This window comes from Microchirus variegatus (genome assembly GCF_963457635.1).
Source record: "Microchirus variegatus genome assembly, chromosome: 18".
NCBI lineage: Eukaryota > Metazoa > Chordata > Actinopteri > Pleuronectiformes > Soleidae > Microchirus > Microchirus variegatus.
The window spans coordinates 7,219,331-7,241,662 of NC_139819.1; the positions used below are offsets into that span (position 1 = coordinate 7,219,331).

At 40.6% G+C, this 22,332-nt stretch overlaps 1 protein-coding gene across 1 annotated transcript in view; it reads right to left on the reverse strand.

The window, feature by feature from the left end:
• Positions 1 to 22,332, reverse strand: part of LOC310939865 (netrin receptor UNC5C-like) — a gene marked incomplete at both ends in the record, with an annotated part of 201,882 nt that overhangs the window by 54,669 nt on the left and 124,881 nt on the right. Inside the window, 3 exons of the mRNA XM_083904714.1 lie at positions 9,501 to 9,665; positions 9,855 to 10,022; positions 12,181 to 12,361. Coding sequence (XP_083760840.1) covers positions 9,501 to 9,665; positions 9,855 to 10,022; positions 12,181 to 12,361 — 514 coding nt within the window. The remainder of the gene's footprint in view (positions 1 to 9,500; positions 9,666 to 9,854; positions 10,023 to 12,180; positions 12,362 to 22,332) is intronic.

Below are 22,332 nucleotides of genomic sequence, written 5' to 3' on the forward strand. Positions count from 1 at the left end.
ATAAATGTAATCCTCGCATGTTATCTTCTCTGAGGGGAAGTAGAATTCAAATATTACTCGGAGATAAATCCAGAATTCTTTGCTCGTTTAATTTCCTCGGGGTTGTGTCCAGTTTTTATCCGTCAGAGAATCTGTGACTGTTTTGTTTTTTCCCGTATCAGTGTGATGGATTAATTGCTGGGTTGTTGGCTCCATAAAAAAGCTGAATATCCCAACTACGAACTCTTTAAGGGCTCTCAGGCCTGGTATGTCCGCTACATCTGTAACTGACACAAACAACTCTGTCATGTTCTCAGTCGATTGATAGAGATGATAAACAAGTAAACAAAGGAGTACACAGATGGAAAGAGAAGCAGTAATTATCACAACTTCTTTGCCTCTCTGTTTTGAAGGATTTTAGCTCTCATGCATGACATAACCTCGCCATATGCACCAAAGTGACCATTATTAGTGACAAAGACAACGTGACATCTACTGAAGGTGTTAATGATGCTCAAATTAGGCTGCAATCGAGGCAAATTGTGACTAAAATTAACCATTTGTCTCAAAATTAAATGCTAACACTCAAGAGAGCGACTGTTGCTTTACATTCTTTTTTAAAATCTTTTTGTTGATGTGAAACTTGAATTGCTGGACAGAATATGGGTCAGAAACCGATGTCTTTACTCAGCAGTATTCAGTGAGTGGAATAGTGGTGATAAAATAAACAAATGGGATGATCCTACTTTTTTGTGTCCGATACCGATATCAAAAACTCTCACTCTACCGATACCGATATTATTATTTAGTGTGTAACATATACTGTTCTCCAAAAATAGAAGAATTAAACAGCCCAAATATGACTTTACATTTTTAATCTGTCCAATATCCGATCAGTATTGGACTGATACTGACTGATACTGACCAATTCTGACCAATACTGACCGATACCAGCCGAAACTGGCCGATACAGATTCCCACCCCTATTACTAATGGTGTTATTTTTGACAGATACCGATCGATACTGACCGATACTGACAGATACTGATTGATAACGGCCAATACTGACCGATACCGGCTGATACTAACCAATACTGACTGATACTGGCCAATACTGATTACCTTCCCTATTATAATCCCTATAATTCCCTACATATTTTGTGCAAGCGATGAGAAGTTGCACGTCAACGGAAACATGTGGTTATTACGGTAATTTTGGTAATGACAAAAACAACAATGATTTATTATTTAATTATTTTAAAATATGTTTTATACCGTTCAAATTTCACGCAAAATCATACATTTTGGACTGATTATGACTCCTCTGTGCAGAAGATAACATGAATGTCACACAGGGAAACTAATTCAACATCAGGGCTAAGTGTAATCTCAAAAACCTTTAGCTTTTTTTTGTTTGACAAATGAATCGGCCTCTGGGGCCAGGGAGGGGCCAAATAATTTCGGGGCTTCCTGTTTAGACAGCAGATATTCAGGTCAAGACTTCTGTTTTCCACCATGTACAGTCCATTAAGAGACGTGGGACACAAGAACGGAGCTGCAATCGAGAGACAAGAGACGTCTCACTATCTTTTTTTATGCGAGCGAGTGTTTGGCAAATCTGTCAGCGTATGATTGCAGATAAGCTGGAAAAAAAAAAGTTAGTTGATAAATGATATATTTCCGTCAATACGCTCCACCTCCTCAACTGAACCACACAGGCTGTTTTACCCCGAGGCAACCGAAGCCTGCTCGATCACGATTGGTCAAAGTGGAAATGGAAAGCGACGGGCTTAGATCTGAGAGCCATCACACACAAACCTCCATAACTCCATCTTGTTTTTTAATCGAAGCTCCTTCATCTGCATTTTATATTCAATTGATTTTGACGAGTAAGCGTTCTGTATCATTGATAAGAAAAGTTACATTATTATTATTCCATTTACATACATTTTCTGCATAATCTGAAAACAGGGATTAGTCTATCTTTAATTTAGTCAACCCTCAGCGAGGCTAAATCTCAACATAAATAAATGAATGAATGAAAGTCATCACCACGGAGTGATTAGCAAGTCTCGGAGCCGCTTACACCTCCTCCCAGCGCTCATGTCACCGACTGTACATTTGAATATTAAAACGAGAGTGACTATTAAATGAGCGACGGCTGCTCCTGTTCTCCCTCTCTCTAGTTCCCTCAGCCTCCGTATCTGTATCTGAGGACTCGTCATCTCACAAAACACTCCAGGATGATGAAAGTGCCAGAGCAGACCCCAAAACCAAAGTCATTACAACACATGACAGACGCTCATGAACCGTTTTGAAGATGAAATGGGAGCTCGAACAATGACGGAACCCAGAAATAATGAATGGTGGACTTCCTCTTCTCTCTTTCACCTCTTGATTTCCGTCTTCCACGTAGTTTATGTGGAATATTATGTACCAACAATACCAGTCAGAGGTGGAGGGAGAAAAATATGTGCAATGTTTGTTTCACTTTCACTAATAAATCATTAGCGATGAACCAATGTGCCAAAATGAATCATTCATTTGGAGGATACTTCAAAGGCAAAATGGGTCAAATCAGAACAACTGATCCAAAATGTCCGCCAGCGCACGATCACGGGCCATGTTCCCTTATGAGTTCACGATGAACCGAGTGTTCAGCGCTGAGGAGAACTGTCTATTTTGGCAGTGACACAGCGCAGAGGCTGGCGTCTCTCCAAGATGACCACCGCTGCAACAAATTGTGAATCAAGTGAACTGGTGCTGAATCGATTCGCTGCCACGGAACAGGAAGAGCCGACGAATCAAGTTAATTAAAAGGAATCGTAGTTACCACCACAGTGTATTCCTTTTGAAGAAATAACTGATGGAGAGAGTTTATAGCATACGGTGCATTGGAAAATGTAAAGATACAAAATAAAAGATAATCCTTGAAAGGTTTGTTTCTGTTTGTATAATTTAATGGCTTTTTTGGTCTAAAGGTAGAAATAAACTATTCATAACATTAATATACTGCAACTGTGAAAACCTTGAGCTACAGTTTCTGCTATTGTTTAAAACTGAGGGGACGTTAATTGCACATTTGCAGTAATGTTTATCCTAAATAATTTGGCATGTAATTCTTACTTAATTAAGAGGTTATCCTACTGTAATAACGCAGTTTCTCATCAGTGTTCCAATTTGGCAGTAGTTCGCTCTGGGCGTAGCAAAGTACGCTTTTATTACATCTCAAAGTTGATAATAATTTCGTATCAAAAGAGCAAATCTGACTTTTAATCTGACTTTTTAATTTGAGATATCAATGTATACAGTACTTTGTACAGATGCTGATGTCCGAGTCTTTTATTTTCACAGAGTGTCTGAAAACTTCTTAATAAAGGTCTTTTAATAAAGTAAGAATTAAGTAGTAGTAGTATGGTAACAGCTGGACTTCCGTTTTAGAATATGCATGCGTTTTCTTTTGTGTTTTTGAATCTGCAGCTCATGTTTTGGGTCATTGCATTGCATTTGTCCCTGTCGAGCCACCGTACATCTGATCCCAGCAAACTAATATTCCCACCGAATACAAACGCCTTGAGTCTAACATGTCTTACTTAAGTGCGAGAGAATGAAAAAGTGTTTGAAGGTGATCGTTTGATCAATATGGGGAAAAATATTGGATAGCAGGTGAAGAAATCATAAATCAAGAGGGTGAAAAAAACACGATAAAAATTGACTTTATGTAACAATAAAACACAAAGTGTGATCCCGGGGTTAGACATAAATCAAAGGAGGAAACGCTGAGATGAGTTAAGACAAAAGGAGAAAAAATGGATCATGATGACGATAACAGAAAACAGAAAACATTAACTTACATGGGACTCCCAAATCACTCTTTGCTTTGGACTCAGTGGACTTCTGAAACAATGAACCTGAGGACGGGAGGAGGAGGCGATGATGGAATGGATGCAGGAAAGGAGAGGAAGAAAACAAAAAATCAAACAAACACGTCAAATAAAACGGGGGCAGACACGACACAAGACAAAGAAATAAAACTGTGTGTCAAATAAGTGAGGCTTAAAGAAACCTTATAACACACAAAAGTACAACATAATAACTTGAGAAACCCCCGTGACACAGTTCCTGTTGTGTCATGTTGAATGGTCCACTTAGTCAGTGCACAGAGGAGATTTATGACACAGATAAATCGCTGATGTACTGATGAATAATTGAAGTGCTGGTGTATAATTAATAAAGGCAATAGAGCAACATGGTGCCCTTAAAAGCTTCTTGCCAGACCAGCTGACGACAGAAGACGTGCCGACACGCACCACAGTGGGGAGGCAACGCTGACAAGGTTAAGTGGGGCGATGGGTGCGAAATAAAAATAATCCAGCAACACTGTTGTCGGTGCAGTGAGCTCGATTGCTCGGAGGAGTTTGAAGGTGTGCGGCAAATGGGCAATTTGGCATGTGGCGCTGATGTGGAAACCCAAATATCTTTGCGATTCGTGAATGAAGTGACGGCAAATGTGCTCTAACAAAATCTCTGAGTGTGCGTTTACGAGGACGGATTGTGTCGCAGTGACAGCACGTTTCTTTAAACACGTCACAAATGAAGATGACGTAGTGCAGTGTACAATAGTGTTCAAAAGTTTGGGGTCACTTTGAAATGTCCTTATTTTTTAAGGAAATGCACTTTTTTAAATGAATATAACATTAAATGAAACAGAAATACACTCTATACATTCTTAATGTGGTAAACGACTATTCTAGCTGCAAGCGTCTGGTTTTTAATGGAATATGTACATAGGTGTATAGAGGCCCATTTCCAGTGTTATAATGGAACATTGTGTTTGCTAATCACGTTAGAAGGCTATTGGATGATTAGAAAACCCTTGAAAACCCTTGTGCAATGATGTTAGCACAGCTGAAAACAGTTTTGCTGGTTCTTTGACCGAAGCAAAGTTTATTAATAATGAATAAAAATGTCTAGTCAATGTCTTGACTATATTTTCTATTCATTTTGCAACTCTTTTAATGAATAAAAGTGTGACTTTTAATGGAAAACACAACAAAAGTTGTATAGGTGAGCCCAAACTTTTGAACTGTAGTGTAAAGACAAAAGAAAATGAATCCACAATGAGAAGAGAGAGGGAGAACGACGGCCTATGTGATCCTCCTGTGTTCACACACTAAAGGTAGACAACAACCAAGTAATCTCCAGTGAATACTGTATGTTTTTAAGGACTTCGCAGAGCCTATTGAATTTGCTCTGCAGAGTCTCAAAGTAGTGGCTCTGTAGTTCACATATTCACACAGAGTGAAATGTCACGCGCTCCAGACGATGACATGGCGAAGGCGCGGGTGAAAATCTGCTCTGAGGAACCTGATCAATGTGTCAGACAAATGTCAACAGGCCGAAAATGTATAAAACGCAAACAAATGTGGAAAAAAACATGAACAAAAATATTGTGAAAAACCTCTGTCTCTGTCTCGCACACACACACACACACACAGACAGAGAGAGTGGAGGAGAGGCACTGTGTGCAGGGCAGAAGTGATGTGGAATGGATTTCTACCTCTCAGGATTTAACAAGACAACTTTAGAAGAAGGAAAAAAAGAAAGGCAGCAGAGACTGTAGAGGAGATTAATAGAGTGGGAGGCGGTGTTAGTGAGAGGAAGAATGAGAAAAAGAACGAAGAAGCAGAGAGTGGGGTGGTGGTGTGTTGTTGTTGTTTTTGAGCAAAAAAGAACATTTATGAAGCAAAGCCTCAACAAACTGACAGAAACACTAAGCTACAGTATGCAAATGTCAGTTCTATATCTATATATACTATATATGTGTGCGTTTGTCCAATGGTGCAGGAGTCAATCCAGTCCTTTAAATTAGACTCTTTGGATTAAAAGCTCTTCATGCAAAACCCCTGACAACCAAACTGTACACACTCACACACACACACACACAGCTCAGAGATTCACGTTAATGCTACAGGAAGCAGCCGAAACATTAGTACTGACATAAAACCACGTCTGTAGACTCATTTTAAAAGGCAGAAAATCATTTCAGGGGAAATGAGCCTAAATCTATACGTCTCCTCTCGGGTTTTATGCTGCTGAGGCCCGTGTACCTCACACGGGCCTCAGGGAATCCCTCTGATGGATCCGAGACACAGTATAAAACACAGTGTGTGTGTGTGTGTGTGTGGGGAGTGGGCGGGGCTTTGCGTGTACAGTAAGTTCTGTCAATACTGCGCCTACGGGAATAGCTTTTGGAGGGATTACATCATATTATCCGATTGCTTGTGACATCGATTAAATCATCACCGCTATCTGTTCCCCCCGCCGGCTGCAGAAGGAAATCCAGCACACACAAGTTCAAGCTCACTTAGTGTCAGATATTGGACTCACGGACGACATACAGAGAGACACGCAGAAAATACGACTTATATAATTATTTGCAACCACTTAAGAAGAGAATTAGGACCACGTTAAAAAAAAAATACAGAAATAATGAAAAAAGAAAAAAAAAACAGCATGATTTCTTAGAAAAAGTGAGAATTCTGACTTTAATCTCAGAATTGGAATCAGAATTCAGACTTTCTGAATTCTGAGATTAAAGTCAGAGTTCTGAGATTAAAGTCTTTAATTCTGAGATTCAAGTATTTAATTAAAGGCAGAATTGTGGCTTTAATCTCAAAAATCGATTCTGAGATTAATTCAAGTCGGAATTAAATCAAGTCACAATAATTAAAGTCAGAACTCTGAGATTAGTCATAATTTGACAAATCATAATTCTGAGATTAAAGTCATAATTTTGAGATTAAAGTCATAATCAAATATCTGAGATTAAAGTCAGAGTCAGAATTCTGAGATTGAAGTCAGAGATTAAAAAAAAGAGTCAGAACTCCAACTTTAATTCTGAGATTAAAGTCAGAATTCTAGCTGTTTTTTTTCTTCTCTTTCATTTTTTTTTTTTTTAACACGTGAACCTAATCCTCTTTCGTAGACCACACATGAAAACGGATAACGACAAAAAACAACAGAAACAAACCACACGATCGGAAATATGAAAAATAAATCTCACGTCGTATCCGTGAGACGACATCACAGAAGCCCCAAACTCTAAAAACATGCAATCACAACCTTTTTGCACGAGAGATCAAGTAGTGAACCTAAAAGCAAAGTCGACGCAACAAGAATCCACCTTCATAAAATAAGGCATCAGCAATCAAAATGTGTCTTTAGACATGACCGTTTCCCTCGGCCAAAACTCAAAGGACAAACAGAGACGATCCAACAAATTTGCTATAGATATAAATCCTTTTCATTGATTCCCTCGTCGTATGAGAAGAACGTCTAACTGGAGATTTGACGACTTCATTCCGAGCGCTGGTGTACATGTGAACTATTTTTGTTTTTGTTTTGACGTTTTTTTTTTCGCTCCTCTGCCGTGCGACAGGCCTCTCTCACTCTCTCACTTCACAGAAGCTTTTCTGCCAATTATTCTTGAGCACAGGAAGTAACAAGCACTATTCCTACAAGTCAACAAATATAATTGCCTCCACCTTGGAAAAAAAAACAAAAAAAAAACTGCTGCTGGTTTTTGTGCCATGATGACTCAGCCAACATTTTCCATGCTGAAAATTACCACACCTTTTTTTTCTTTAATGTGAGAAATTGTGCAGGGGGATTTTTGTCATTATTTAGGATTAATTTCCATATATATATGTGAACAAGTGTTCTTGTGCAGATTAGTGATGTGCAAATCACAGTAAAAAGGGAAAAAGAGAAGCAGGTTTCCTCACAGGAACATTTTAAACTAGAGGGACTGAGAGGGAAAAGAAAAGATACCAAATGCAAGGAAGAGATACTGAATGCAAATAGCAGGGGTTTTGCAGGAGGAGAGAGTGAGGTGAGGGAGGGGATGATGGGGGAAGGGAGGGAGAAGAGCAAAGGAAAACATAATATTGAAAAATAAGCAAGAAAGAAAGAAGGTGCTAAGCAACTGCTCTCACTTCTCTGCTGTGAAAATGACAGGATTATGTTAAAATTAGGCTGGAAATTTGACAAAAAGGCTACATGTTTTCATCTAAGAACTTGCAGAGTCTGTAACACTTCAAAACAGAAGTGAGAAACCCTGTTACAGGATTCATCACATATTATGTGTGTTCTTGGTTTTATTGTCTCTGTCCTCATTGTTTTTACCGTAAGGTGCTAAATTAAAGAGCTACAACCCCAAAAATATACAGTGTTTTAGCGGATCTGAGATACATGTTTCATTCAAACATCAACAGAGGACGTTGGGATTGAAAAAACATTGAATACAATTGAGAAAAAGTTGACGTCAGTCATTTCCTTCAAAGGAAAAAAAAGTCCTACACTGCTCTACATCTACTTATGGCCCTTTTCCACTATGGTCCCAGCTCGCCTCGGCATGGTTTAGGTTGTTTTTCCACTGCAAAAACAGTACCTACTCAACATGGGCGGAGTCATCACTGCACGGCTGCATGAAGTGCTGTAGTGCTGTCGCTAAATACACCAGACTGTTAAATGTTCCGATTTCAGTCATTTCCCTGGTAATTGTTGGATATTAACGCACATTTTAGGGTTGCTGAAGTTTTTTTTAAACTGATCTACAGTTCGGCATTGATTCCTGTGTTGGGCGTCTCTTCCTGTCAGTGGCCGACAGTCTGGAGATGTCACGCGTAGAACCTACTCCGCTCGCTTGGAACCTCGGTACTAAAAAATTACCTGGTACCAGGTACTATGCTAGTGGAAACGCAAGTTTTATGAGTAAAAGAAAAAAAACGGGTCAAATTTAATCCGAGTGTAACTGAATGTAAATTAAACAATCAGCATGATTTTAAGTTTATTCTTCATTGGACCAAGTGCCCTATAATAAATCATACCTAACATACTACAATGTCATAATTACCATTTGGAGAAGACCTCTCCATACTCTCATACTGTAGCATTTATATCAACAGTCTTTATTATACCATATTGTGTTCATGCTAATATAACAGCACGTGTGCAGTCGACGTGTACAGTGTGTAACACATTTATGGGGCGACAATCTGCGAAGTGTCACAGACGTGAATGACGACACTCGCTGGCGTACATGCTCTCCGTGTTGATGGATGACGCTGATGTTCTTTTGGCGCCTGTACTGGCGGTCGGTGATGATGACGTTGACCGACGTCATCGTATTCTTCCATGTGTCACCATGTCTGCCCCGCTACGTTAATTTCATTGTGTGATTGTGTCAATTTCTCACTCACTCACGATGTGAGTTCTCATCCTCTGGCAAAAAAAATCACGAACATCCATCACCGTCCTAAGTGTCTGTCTTATACGAGTTCACTGAACAATAAAAAGTCTAGAATCATCTGTAGCAGACACTGCGAGGCAGTTGTTAAAATTTTTTTTGGGCCGTGCTCGTTTTTCATGGGTAGAACGGACGCACGAGACAACTTTTGATGCATTTAAAAAGAAACCAAAGCGTCGACGCTCAGAGAGAATCATGATTGGGAACTCACTTTGCATACAGAGTCCGTCGGTGCAGTTCTGCGACTGGAGCACGAGGCCGTCGCAGTCCTTTCCTCCGTTTTTGGGAGCGGGGTTGTTGCATTCTCTCCTTCTCCACTGGGTACACTCTGTCCCACAGGCGGACCACTTACTCCATTCTGTCCACACTCCGTCCACTAGAGGGAAAATATGTGGGGGGGGGGGGGATCAAGGGAATTGGAATCACAAGAATAGAGACTGTGCTTAATTCTGCCCTGGTGCAGCATACAGCATATATTAAACATAATATATGTGAATACAGAATAAAACAGACAAATACAGACAGATCTAGATTAAATTCAGGATATGGAACAGAGCAGGATTACCGGTGCACAGTGTGGTGCAGGACAGCTTCTGGATGGCCTGTCCGTCACAGGGCATTCCTCCGTTAAGAGGCGCAGGATTAGTGCAGCTCCGGGTTCGTTTCTGGAAGCCTCGACCGCAGCGGCTGTTGCACACCGACCACTCTGTCCACGTCGACCAGCCGCCGTTCACTGTGGCGACAGACAGCAATCACTTAAAGGACGCATCAGTCAGTTCACGAAGCAGCGATATCACATTTATCAGTCGTGGACTCGGTCGAGGATGTTATCTGCAGTCATTTCCACAGAAGAAAACATTTTTTAAATTTTATTTTATTAACACAGCTAAAATCTCTTGTATTACGTATTATATTCCATTTTAAATATCTTGTATTCCATTTAAATCTCTTGTATTACACTTAAATCTCTTGTTGTATTCAGTTTAAATCTCTTTTTGTATTTCGTTTAAATCTCTTGTATTCAGTTTAAATCTCCTCTTGTATTCCTGGACCTCAAACTAAATGCAGACACGTGCGGTTTTTAATGTGCCGTTTGATTTCATTGAACTATTTGTCTTGATGGCGTCAGTGTGTGGTTACAGATGCCAGAGGGCTGGGTTGTTGGAGTTTAGTGAGAACAGACACACACACACACACACAGAACTTTTCGATCACCCTGCTTCTGTGGGACAGACGTTTCCCACTGTGAAGACACTGACTAATAGAGGAGATGGGCACACAGTGTGTGCATGTACCTCACAGTGAAACTGTCAGTCTTGCAGAGGAGCACACAGGGACAAAAAATAAAATAAAAAAATTAAAGTTTTCTAAATCCTCACTTGCCAAAATAGTTGTGTCAGGCCTTATCGTCTGATTTGTCTCTCTAAACTTCTTCTCTCTTGTTTGTTCTTCTTAAAAAGATCTCCCGGCACTTATATCATGTCCAGACTTGACTGCTTGTTCATTACTCTGCACTATTTCCACAGGGGGGGGAACGGCATTAGTGAGGACAATAATGAGGGCAGATGAGACAGAAGGGGAGAGAGGAATCAGGTATAAAGTTAGAATGAGTCACGCGGACATCCGAGAGAGAACGAGGGCTGACATCTGCTGAGGTGTAAGTGGGCTGAAATTCCTTCGGCTGCTTCTCGACAGTTCTGTCTCAGCCCAGTGGACAGTACCCACTCCTCTTTCCCAGCACCCAATTAGAAATGAATCATCTGGGAGAAAGTAGCCGGGGAAAAATCAGGTGCACTTCCTTTTTGTCATACTTTCTAAGATTTTTTTTTTTTTTTGACTCACTGCGTTCTCCTCTGCCTCTCCTTTCTCTTCACCTGTCTGCATTCCATCTATAGCCGCTTCATTTCTTTCCCCCCATATGTTCCTCTGGTTCTTTTTTTTCTTTTTCTTCTTCCCCATGACTATTTCACCTTGTCAACAGTGTCAGCCCGGGCTCTCGTGCAGCCAAGAAGATTGAACAATCTATTTCTGTGAGGATACATCAGTGTCAAACCACTCCATGCCTTGGAATAGGCGCACACGCGGCGTTACTTTTGATTGAAACACTCTTCGAAGTGGATCAAGTCAGTGCCGGTGTATCTGAGAGGAGCGCCGTTTGTGTGTGTGATGTGTCGGTTGTTGCTATGTTTTTTTTCCAGTACGTTTGTTCATCCTCTCATGTTAGGCTCACACTTGGTAAAATGGAAAAAGAATATGCAAGTGAAAGTTTTTCTTAGTATGTCGTCCAAAATTTGACAAAAAAGTCATAGGTTAGTATGTCATCCAAAATTTGATGACAAAGTCACACTATAGTATGTCGTCCAAAATTTGATGACAAAGTTAAAAAATGTTTTTTCCCAATATTTGACAAAAAGTCACACTATAGTATGTCGTCCAAAATTTGACAAAATACTCATACTTTAATTTGTCGTCCAAAATTTGACAAAAAAGTAACACTTTAGTATAACATCCAAAATTGTACAAAAATTTCACAATGTAGTATGTCTAAAATCTGACAAAAAAGTCATACTTTTGTATGTCATCCAAAATTTGACAAAAAAGTCATAATCTAGCATGTCGTCCAAAATTTGACAAAAACTATCTTTTAAATCTCTTGTATTCTGAGATTTAAAGTGGATGTTGATTGGATGAGGTTAAGGACGACGTGGGAAATATCAGGCGAGAGTGTGTGTGTGCTGGCACGGGAGCGGCGCTCATTTCACTGTGGCAGATGGGTGCTTGGCGTGGAGGAACGGAGCCGCCGTCGGGTGGCCTGTTGTCTGCATTTTAAAATACACGTCACAAATACTCAATACGCATACATATGATGCATTTGAGGGACACAAACGTACCATAAACGATGACAGTCGCCGTGGTGCTTCGTCTTTTGGCGACGATGTTCTTGGCCACGCACGTGTAGTTGGCCGTGTCGGACAGACGCGCCTGCTTGATGATCAAGTTGTGGTCGATGGTGATGTAGAAGTTTCTGTCCTCTGCCGGGTCGATTATCTCTTCGTTCTTCAACCACTCCACCTGGGGACACAATGACAAGTAGAGGTCAGTGCAAAGGTTTCTTCACAACCTCTGAAACCTTCAGACACAAGAAGATGTCAAAATAAAAGTCCAAACTAGTCATCTACTAACTTTGGCTAACTTTACCTATGTATGACATACTTGTATCCATCGAGTAAATGGCCATCCTTGTGTAAAGACATATACAGTAGAGGTACATGTCTCATCTGATTTCAGTGAGTAGGTTTCACCCTGGAGCCAAAAACAAATTAAACCAGATAAACAATTTTCCATCAACCCTGAAGTCTTTTTCTTTGAACAAACACAATAGATGTTGCCAGGTGAAAGGAAAATTAAGATCAACGTCATAATCTTGTTTCACAACTAATCCACCCTGAAAGCAGTGCCTGACAAAAGGAGAAGGGGGGTGGGGGTGGGTGGGGGTATAATAGATTTTCCTAAATGTTTGTCTAAAAGAGTCCAACTGTGATGAGTGAAAGAGGCAAAGAATAATAACCCAGTTTTCGTAGTGGTATAATCTTGTTTTTCAACCTTTTTCCCCTGACAACAACAACAACAACAACAACAGAAAAGAAAAATGGGATTGAAGGACTCAAAATAAGACGCAGTTGTAATCATATTTTTCAAGGCTTTGTGGAAACATGACATTTCAGAGTTAGATCAATTAACGGGAACATGTGAATGGTATACGGTTGTGTAGTGACCACTCTTGTTATATTCTCCCACAGAGGGTAAAATATGATAACAACATTAACAGTAACAACGTGTATTCAGGTACATTTCATGCATTTAAATCACGGACACAACAGGAAGACGTCCGGAGCAACAAAGTCAACACAAATCACGCCGCTGTAATCTCCCTCGTCGACAGCGGCTGAACCCCAGGACGTCAGTGATGGGAAAGAAAAATGTCCCGAACATATGCTTTCGCAAGATACTTTGGGTGAAGGGTAGGACGGTGGGGAACTGCCCTGTTTATGAGCCTAATCACATTTCCTGAGTGCTGTATTTACTGGTGCAAACCCTCGTAAATTCAGCATGTCCGAGCTTTATGGCAGGCGCATAAATGTCGGCAGCCACGTTGTTTAATTTCCTCCTCCCATCGCGTTAGAGAATGGAAATATCAGATGTAGAAAGGGAGAGGGGAAAAATACTGCGTTATTCTTGAGGTTTTACCGCACGTTGAAACTCAGCAGTCATTCTTCTCGCCCTGCAGTTGTTCCACCTGCTTCTGTTTCTCCGTCTGATCGCTAGGATAGAGATTCAGGAGCAAATCTCGGTCAGGCGGCTTTACTGTAGCTTTGAATTCTCTTAAATCAGACACCGTGTGACCTTTTATTTTTTGATTACAAAGTAAAGGTTATAGTAGAGGAAAAAAAGACAAGAACAAGATTGGAATTTATATATATATGTGTGTGTGTGTGTGTATCAACTTTCTTCATCCACTAATCCTGCATATTCTATTCCCACAGTATCTGTTTGTTTCATATGTAATTTATTGATTCAACTGCACCAATTTACTTCCCTCCTCGCGTTGCCGCATCCTTACTTTAAACATCATTAACTTAACGTCAGTCAACAAACAGTGGTGAGGGCGACCACGTCGACATTCTTCAGAAAGTAAAAGCTATTTCAAGTCAATTTCTAATTAACCCGTGGGATCACCTGCTTAATAATTTGCTTACCTTGACGATTTCTACTGGTACATGTGAAATCTTTTCTTGTGTTTTATTTACACAACAGCAAAAGCAAATATTTAATGTTATGGAAGCATATTAGAGCCATATCTAAAAAATAAATAAATAAAATTAAAGTAAAACAGCATGAATTCTAAGATTAAAATTCTGTATTTTGATGTAATCTCAGAATTCTGACCTTAATCTCAGAATTCTAATTAATTTCAGAATTCTTAAATCTCAGAATTCTGACTTTAATCTCAGAATTCTAATTAATTTCAGAATTCTTAAATTTCAGAATTCTGACTTTTTTCTCATAATCCCTACGTTTAATCTCAGAACCCGGACTAATCTCAGAATTCTTAAATCTCAGAATTCTTAAATCTCATAGTTCTGACTTTTTCTCACACAATTCTGACCCGACTCTCAGAATGCTGACTTTAATTCTGACTTTAATCTCAAAGTAACAACTCCTACTTCAATACTGAGATCAAAGCAAGAATTCTTAAATCTCAGAATTCTGACTTTCTTTTTCCTAATCCTCTTCCATATGTCATTAAAATTAAAAATGTGATCAAAAGTGATTTATGCTGTAGGGATTATAGGATTATAGGTTCTCTTCTTAGTTGTTTGTGTAGCGAGTGTAGTGACTGTTATTCGATGAAAATCAACAAAAAAGAAAATACTAACACAAAGCTTTTTGATAGAACTGGAGGGCTGATTAAGCTCCAACAGCAGCAGCAGTGATGCTTGATGACGGCCGTATGTGAGACTGACGTGTGTTTGTGGTGGACTCAGACAAAGAGACCCCATGTGGTGATGATATGACCACCGCCACCGCATCATTAGCCACAGCTGGTGGAACTCTCTGTGTGGCAGAGGGGTGGCTGATTGGATAACGCACACGCCAGAGGAAAATGTAAATCTGTTATTTTAACTTTTTTACCCCCCGTGGTCTCCTCTCGTTTTATTTAGTTCAAACAAAGAAATCAAAAACGCGTTCATGTTTTCTTGCGCTCTACCCTTGTGCTACTAAATATAATATAATGTACATGGTTGTAGTGGTGAGATATTAGGGAGCAGTGTTACATTAAAATATGTAAATAACCCTTTATATTGTCTTAGTCGCATCTTTATGAAGACGTTTCATCTCGGGCTGCAAAACATAAAGACAGCCACAGCATGAAAGTGTAAAGTATTCCACCATCTATTGAGATATGCATCTTTGTGTGGCAGGGAAACAAAAGCTCTGTTACATGCTGTGCGAGATAAAAGTACGCCAAGATATAGAGATTTTCTTTTGCACTGGAGAGCAGCCCAAAACTGTTTAAAAAAACCCCACAATGTTTGTTGTTGTATCTGCTACCAGAACATCACAGTCTCGCTGTGTCACAAAGAGAAACGCCGGCATAAATTTTGCACAAGCAGAAAAAAAAAACTGACGGCGGACCACAGAGCAAGAAGCGCGATAACAGAGTAAAGAATATCTATGACAAAAATGCTAAAATATGACATGCTTTGTAGAGCCGCTACAAAGACGCTCATATGGGAGTTGATAACGCGTATGAGATACAGGGGGGTGTGGACGGAATCTACCACTGAATCAGTAGCAGCAGGGTAAAACTCACAGATACAGGACGGTGTAATACAGTATTATAATACACAATAGGAATCTGGCTGTACTGCATGTGTGTGTGTGTGTATAATAAATCACTTTGTCAACAAGGATTATCCCCTTGATTATAATGACATTATTTGGATCCCTGTAAGACCACAGATGAGTGGGTTAAAGAGCTCTCATATGTTACCTTTGAGTGAGTGGGTGGGTGGGCACCATGTGACCCGTCAATATTTTAATAATCCCGGCTCTGTGCACTCCACTCACTTCACCACTTCACGGGCAAAGTGAGTGCAAGGTGCAGAGAGGAGGATCCAGAATCAAGACAAACAAGGACAGAGGATTAAAGCATGTGCAGTGGAACTGTTTATATACTTTCTTTATTCATTTGTGGAGAAAAATTATATTTCCAGTGCAATCAGCATGTCTTTTAAATCTATGAATCAATAATCTGGCACTTCATTCCTCTGAGTCATCATCCGTGGAGGAATTAGTCAGAGAGGAAGACCGAACATGATGAGATGTTGATTCATAGCAATAAAAGAGAGAGTTTTAAGGGGAAACACAATTGCCAGCTGTAGGCAAGCAAATAGATTTGGCTGATGTTAAATAAAAGGTTTTGATTTTTGACTAGGACCAAATTAAATCGGGACGTTTGATACCACTTTTTGCCCATCAATAACCAATATCAGTCAGATTACTTTTTAACTTCCGAGCCGTTAGTTAGCAACTGTTCAACAAATATTCTGCTCCTATAAGGAGGAAATAAAATAGCCCACATTTTTTAAGAAGGAAACAAACACTTTTTTTGCACTCTCCCTGATTTGTTCCGTATGTGCCGAGGTTTTTTGTTTGTGATTCTGAGCAGGGGCGGGGCTTAGGAAGCTGCCTGCTGATTGACAGCTCAATGGACTGGAAGTCGTCATCTGGACCTTTTTTCGTTTGTCAGATTGTAAACGCCAGATACTTTTCTCATAATTCTGACTTATTTCTCACTATTCTACAATACATTTTATTTTTGTCGGATGTCGACGGGGAAAACTTGGGGAACTAGTTCCGGACGGACAGTGCCTCCAAGTCTGTGACTACTTCCTGTTTTTGAGCCATCGCTCCAACACCCAGAAGCCAATCAGTCGACAGCTTTCTAAGGCCAAAAAAAAAACCACAGCGCAAAGAACAAGTGTATTTTCAAACAATAAAATACAATACTTTTGAATGAATAAATCGATATTTTAAAAAGTGTTGATACAACTCTAATTCCATACAAAAAGAGCTGTATCAAGCCGTTTCAGGTCAGTGAGCAGCACTGATCACAATCCTGTGATAATCTTTCTATAGGTTTGCAAACTCCTCCTGAATCACCATGACCCCGCTGTCCTTTCCCAACAAACACTTTCTCAAACCTTCCACACCTGCATGCACTGGCAGATGTGCCACACTCTTAATTGGCTCTGACTGGCAGCGAGAGAGCCGGCGTTGTAATTGGGAAGCTTGTTTCCATTATCAAAGTCTCGCACATGCTCATATGTTCACACATACATTATTAGAGAGCGGTGCACGCACACACACACACACAGAAGCACGGTCAGTGAAGCCAAGACACAGATAAACAAAACGGGAGACAAGCGGTACATAAAAGGAGGAGGGCAGGACACAAACGGAACGAGAGAGTGCAGATGAGTGAGGGTTTGAGGAAGACAAAGGAGTGATTAAGAATTATGATAGACAACAGCTGAGCGACAGTACGCAGGAGAAACAGAGAGGGAACCTATTTAGAGGCATCATCACAGAAAGAGTGAGTGAGGATGACAGAAAGCCGAGCGTTGGCAGAGCCAATCATCCGTCTTTCTCTTCCGCTGCCATCAGCCTTTCTTGGCACAGACCCAGACAATATTGGTTATGATGGCCTGTGTGTTTTTTTTTTTTACCAAACAATAATAGCACCAGATGCCACAAACACCTACATAATAACACACATCAACACATCAGCCCACCTCCCAATGTGTAGCTAATAAGAATAGTAATCAAGCTATTCATTAGTGCAGTAACAAAGGCTATTACGGCATAATCAACAATCTTCCAACTCAATCGAGGAAAGCTAATAGAAATTTAATCCAACGGCGCACACAAATATGGTGAGGACTGTGTGTGCGTGTGTGCGTGTTGATATTAGACAAAACAATTAGCCCATTGTAATAAGATGAACAAAAGGACTTTGTTGTTCCAGACAATCATGGACGAGTAACCGTCATCAAAGAAAAACAACTCAAGCTATTTTGTCTTAAGTGGCTTCCCTGCAGATTCAAACAAAGCACTTCTATCTAAACTATCACAACTATTGTCTTACCTTTTATATTCCTCATTGGCAGTGGTGGGGTCCCCACATTCAAACACATGAGCAGACCACTTTGGTGGAAGTTACTGACCCCTGCTGCACAGAACGTGCACACAAATCAAAGCAGAGACCGGGATTTACAGGCCATTTTTTTTTAGTGAATGAGTCTGCAAAAATCCTACTTTTTTATTTCATATGTATTAATAAAACAAAAAAAGAAGAAAAAAGTCGCACGCGTCTTCTTGCCAGTGTTAACGGACCAGCACTACAAAAAGTTAACAAAAGAAAAAGAAAACAGCCTCATGAAAACAGCCTCATGTCAATGTTCAGAAATGGTTGTTAAAAGTATAGCCAACCCTTGCCATTAAATTAGACTAATTGTGTAATAAATGGGCTCAGATGTACTGTTACCTACAGTATATATCTGTGCCATTTCACATCATTGACTTAATTGGCCATATGTCCTTGTGTTTCTCTCTGCGTCCCCACTTGGGAGGTGATTAGGACAATCCTGCTGCCCACTGCTGCTGTGGGGAATTTACAACAGCCTCCAACACCACCACAATGCAATACATGCCAAGACTGGGCAGGTTACAATAAGGGTTTGTGTGTGTTTGTGTGTGTGTGTGTGTGTGTGTGTGTGTGTGTGTGTGTGTGTGTGTGTGTGTGTGTGTGTGTGTGTGTGTGTGCGCGTATGTGCGTGTGCATGCGTATGCCAGCATGGGATTTCAGAAGATCTGACAGCTTAATTAACTAGACCCAAGCAAGTGACATAAAGACCCAATTAACCACAGTGACATAACTGGGCCGCCACTGACAGAAAATCCCACCCTGATATTCAAAAGATAATGTTAGTTAAAGAAAGAAAAGAGAGACTAAAAAGAACTGTTATTTTAGTTGATCTCGAAAAGTATTGTATTTATCTGAAATCAATGAAGCCCATTTAATCTACTGGACAATTACAACTCACAATTACCTGATGCTTATTTTGCAGGCAATTGTGTGTACAGAAAGTTTTTAAAAGAAAACCAATAACAATGTCTTATTATCATAATAGTGTTCAAACTAATAAAAATACAGGCTGTAATTCGTGGACGTTTAAATATGTGAGCAGGGGAAGAGACTTTTGCAATGTCCTCTAGAAGAACTAGGACTTGTGTTTACAGAAAAGCTGAACAGCCGCTTATTAAAATGCAAGCTGGGCACAGACAGTATCCACCGGAGAAAGAATCCCCATTGTGCAGCAGAGTGTGAGGAATAGCAGAGTGTTCTCCAAGGTGTCCTACGCAGACAGAACTGGGACACAGGAGGACACCCAGTTGGACTGGGACAGTCCAACAGACGCCTATTTATAACCAACTATTCCCCCCCCTGCACCTATACGTCCACTAAATGATGCACGGCACACGCGTGAGGACACAATGCCGCCGAGTTGCGCTCGTGAATGTGACCCTAAATAGCGCAGAGTTATTCATAATAGATAATGATAACGCAGCACTTGTCTTTTTCGCCAGACTCAGCACATGTGCTTACCTGTGAACTAAAATAAAAGCCAGCAAAGTTAATGGTTCGCTCACCGTGTGACGCAGGTTTTTCTAAGTGATACGAAAGGAAAAAAGGACAACAGGAGGAAAAGAGGAATAAGTCGCAGCAGGTGGACGGAGGGAGGGATGAGGAGAGAGGAGAGGAGAAAACAAAGACGTTGCTCAGCACTAAAAGAGGTCACAGATGTGCTGAACAGAAAGCCTGTATTTGCTTCTCCTGGGTACACACACACACACACACACACATACAGGCGGATACCTCTGAGATTTAACACAGGTGCAGATGCTTCACAGTGATCTATTAGACTCACCCTCTCATGTCGACATTCAAGAGAGGAGAGAGACTAAGAGAGAGGGAAAGATGGATGGGGAACAATCTCGAGAGAGGGGTTTCGGAGAGAGAGAGAAAAGGTATTTCCAAGGCAACGGCGAAAGGAAGGGAGAGGGAGAGTTAGGGAGGCAGTGATTATAGTGTAGGAGGATGAGGAAACGGCGAGAGCAGGCGAGGTGCAGATATCTACGGGTGATCCATTAAAGCTAACCCGACAATGTCAACCAGGGACAGGAATCAAGTGAGGGAAAAGATAGAGGAAGAGAGAGAAAGTTGGGAATGGAAAGGTAATGAGGAGGTAAGGGAGAGAACAATTTGGAATTTCCATACCATGTCCATAATTATGGAGAGGAAGCAGAAGGAGACGGAGGGAACAGAGGCGAGATGGGGGAAGATATACTGAGGTAATTCTCAAAAGCATGAGAAAGAAAGGAAATGCGAGGAATGCAGGGGAGAGAATTAGCAAAGGAGAGAGGAAAGTTGATGAAGGGAAATGGTCGAGCTCTGTGATGTCGATGACTTCCTTTACCAAGCATCATATTTACATCCGACATTAAAAGGCATTTTGGGTGATTGGACGACTCCAACTGATTAGTGCTTGACCACAATAAATGCACCCGAGTACAGGACTGTGGTCTGATATCTGTGAGACAACCGCTCCGGAAACATTAAACACATCAGTGTTAATAATGCAGCTGTCAATCTACAAAAAAGAGAAGTAACTACAAGAGTGGGGAGAGAAAAAAAACATCACAGTGGTAGCAGCTGTCAATCTTCCTCCATAATCCCATTCCTTACTATTTTTAATGTTCAAATTATATTCGACTTTTCAATATAACATTTAATCCGTTATAAGTTAATATCATGTGGTTGTTATACGTTCTGTCCACTGGGCCATGCATGGGACACTGACGGCCTGCAGTTGCCCCTTGACGGCGTTAATTTGTGGCTCGTCTGAGCTTCGGTCATTTGAGAGTTATATCTTTCAGCTTCCATTCCTCGTCTATGAAATATGCCTCCGTGGTAAGTCTGTCACTGATGATCGTGCGGCTAAGAACCATAAGTACCTTGACTCAAGGTTTTGGGTGAAGTCTTTGAAACCGGACCACTGCGAGATGCTAATCTGTCTCATGTCTGTTTGTCCATAATAGCGTTCTGAGGGGCTCCTGTAAACCCCACGATGTGGACGGAGGCAAAAAAGACTTCATAAACGAGGTAGATGTCGCAGATACACACTAAAAAAAACAGCGTTAATTGGAACTTCTAGGTCTAGGTCCGCTTTAATACATTCGTACCAACAGCCCTAGCGGCCAATAGTTTAGAAAATATGTTTTTCCTCAGTCCTTAAAATAAGACTCTTGTTGTTGGAGAAGACAAAATCAGTCAAAAAATGGAGGCAGACAAACAGCAGCATCACTAAAGTGGCTAAAATGATTGATGGACATGCACAAACAAACAATTATGTGAGCAATCACATCGACGGCGGAAAATAAAAACACGTTAAAATAAACAAGTTAAAATCATAACATAAATTGTCAGGTAAAAACAAAGAAAACACAGCCATCAAACAGTAAAAACTCCTGAGTAAATATGGTAAAAAGGAGTTTTGTATATGTAATTTAACACCACAGGCTTTATAATATGAAGCGGTAAGCTCTCCGAGCACAGGCAAATAAGAAGTCGGAGAGCTTTGAAGTGACAAATCACGGCAGCATGAAGACAACCAGGTGACGTCGTTGGCACGCGGAGCTGTGTTGATGACGGCGATGACAGTTTGGGGTGAGAGTGTGAAATGAGACCCTGGGCTCAAATCATTTGAGGAAAAAGGCAGGAGGAAAAACATCTAAATCCACTCAACAGCTCATCGGGGGGACAGACATTGACCCAGTAACAGCTGGGATCAGGATCAGCACCTCAAGTATCACCAGGAGTGAGTTTACAAGTTTAAAAAGTGAAAACTCTCTCTCTCTGTGTGTGTATGTGTGTGTGTGTGTGATAGAGCGAATGAAGTTTCAGAGATTAAACTTCACCCATTTTAATAATGGCCTGCTGTACTTTTTGTTCTCATCTAATCTGCAAATATTTGCTCTGCAGGTATACACTGTACATGAGAGTTACTTTAGAAACCCACTTTATTTTCTTATACGAGTGCACAAAAGGAGTGAATCTACATGTTATGTCATGAAGGGTTTACTATGAGACCGACACAAAGTATATCAATACTATATAGATTTTCCCCGAGTTTTTACACACAGTGAGAGACTTTAGCTGTGAGCTAGTGCTGAAATGATTGGCAGGCTGTTCAATTATGGAGCGGCCTCGTGTACGCACGGTTACGGGTCAGCGCTGTAAAAGTGTTTTTCGAGGCCCTCGGTATCAATGTCTCCGTTCGCGTTCCTGATTTCTCTGGACGCAGATTGTGTTTTGAACTTTTCCAGTTCACTAAGTACTTTAACATCACTAATGG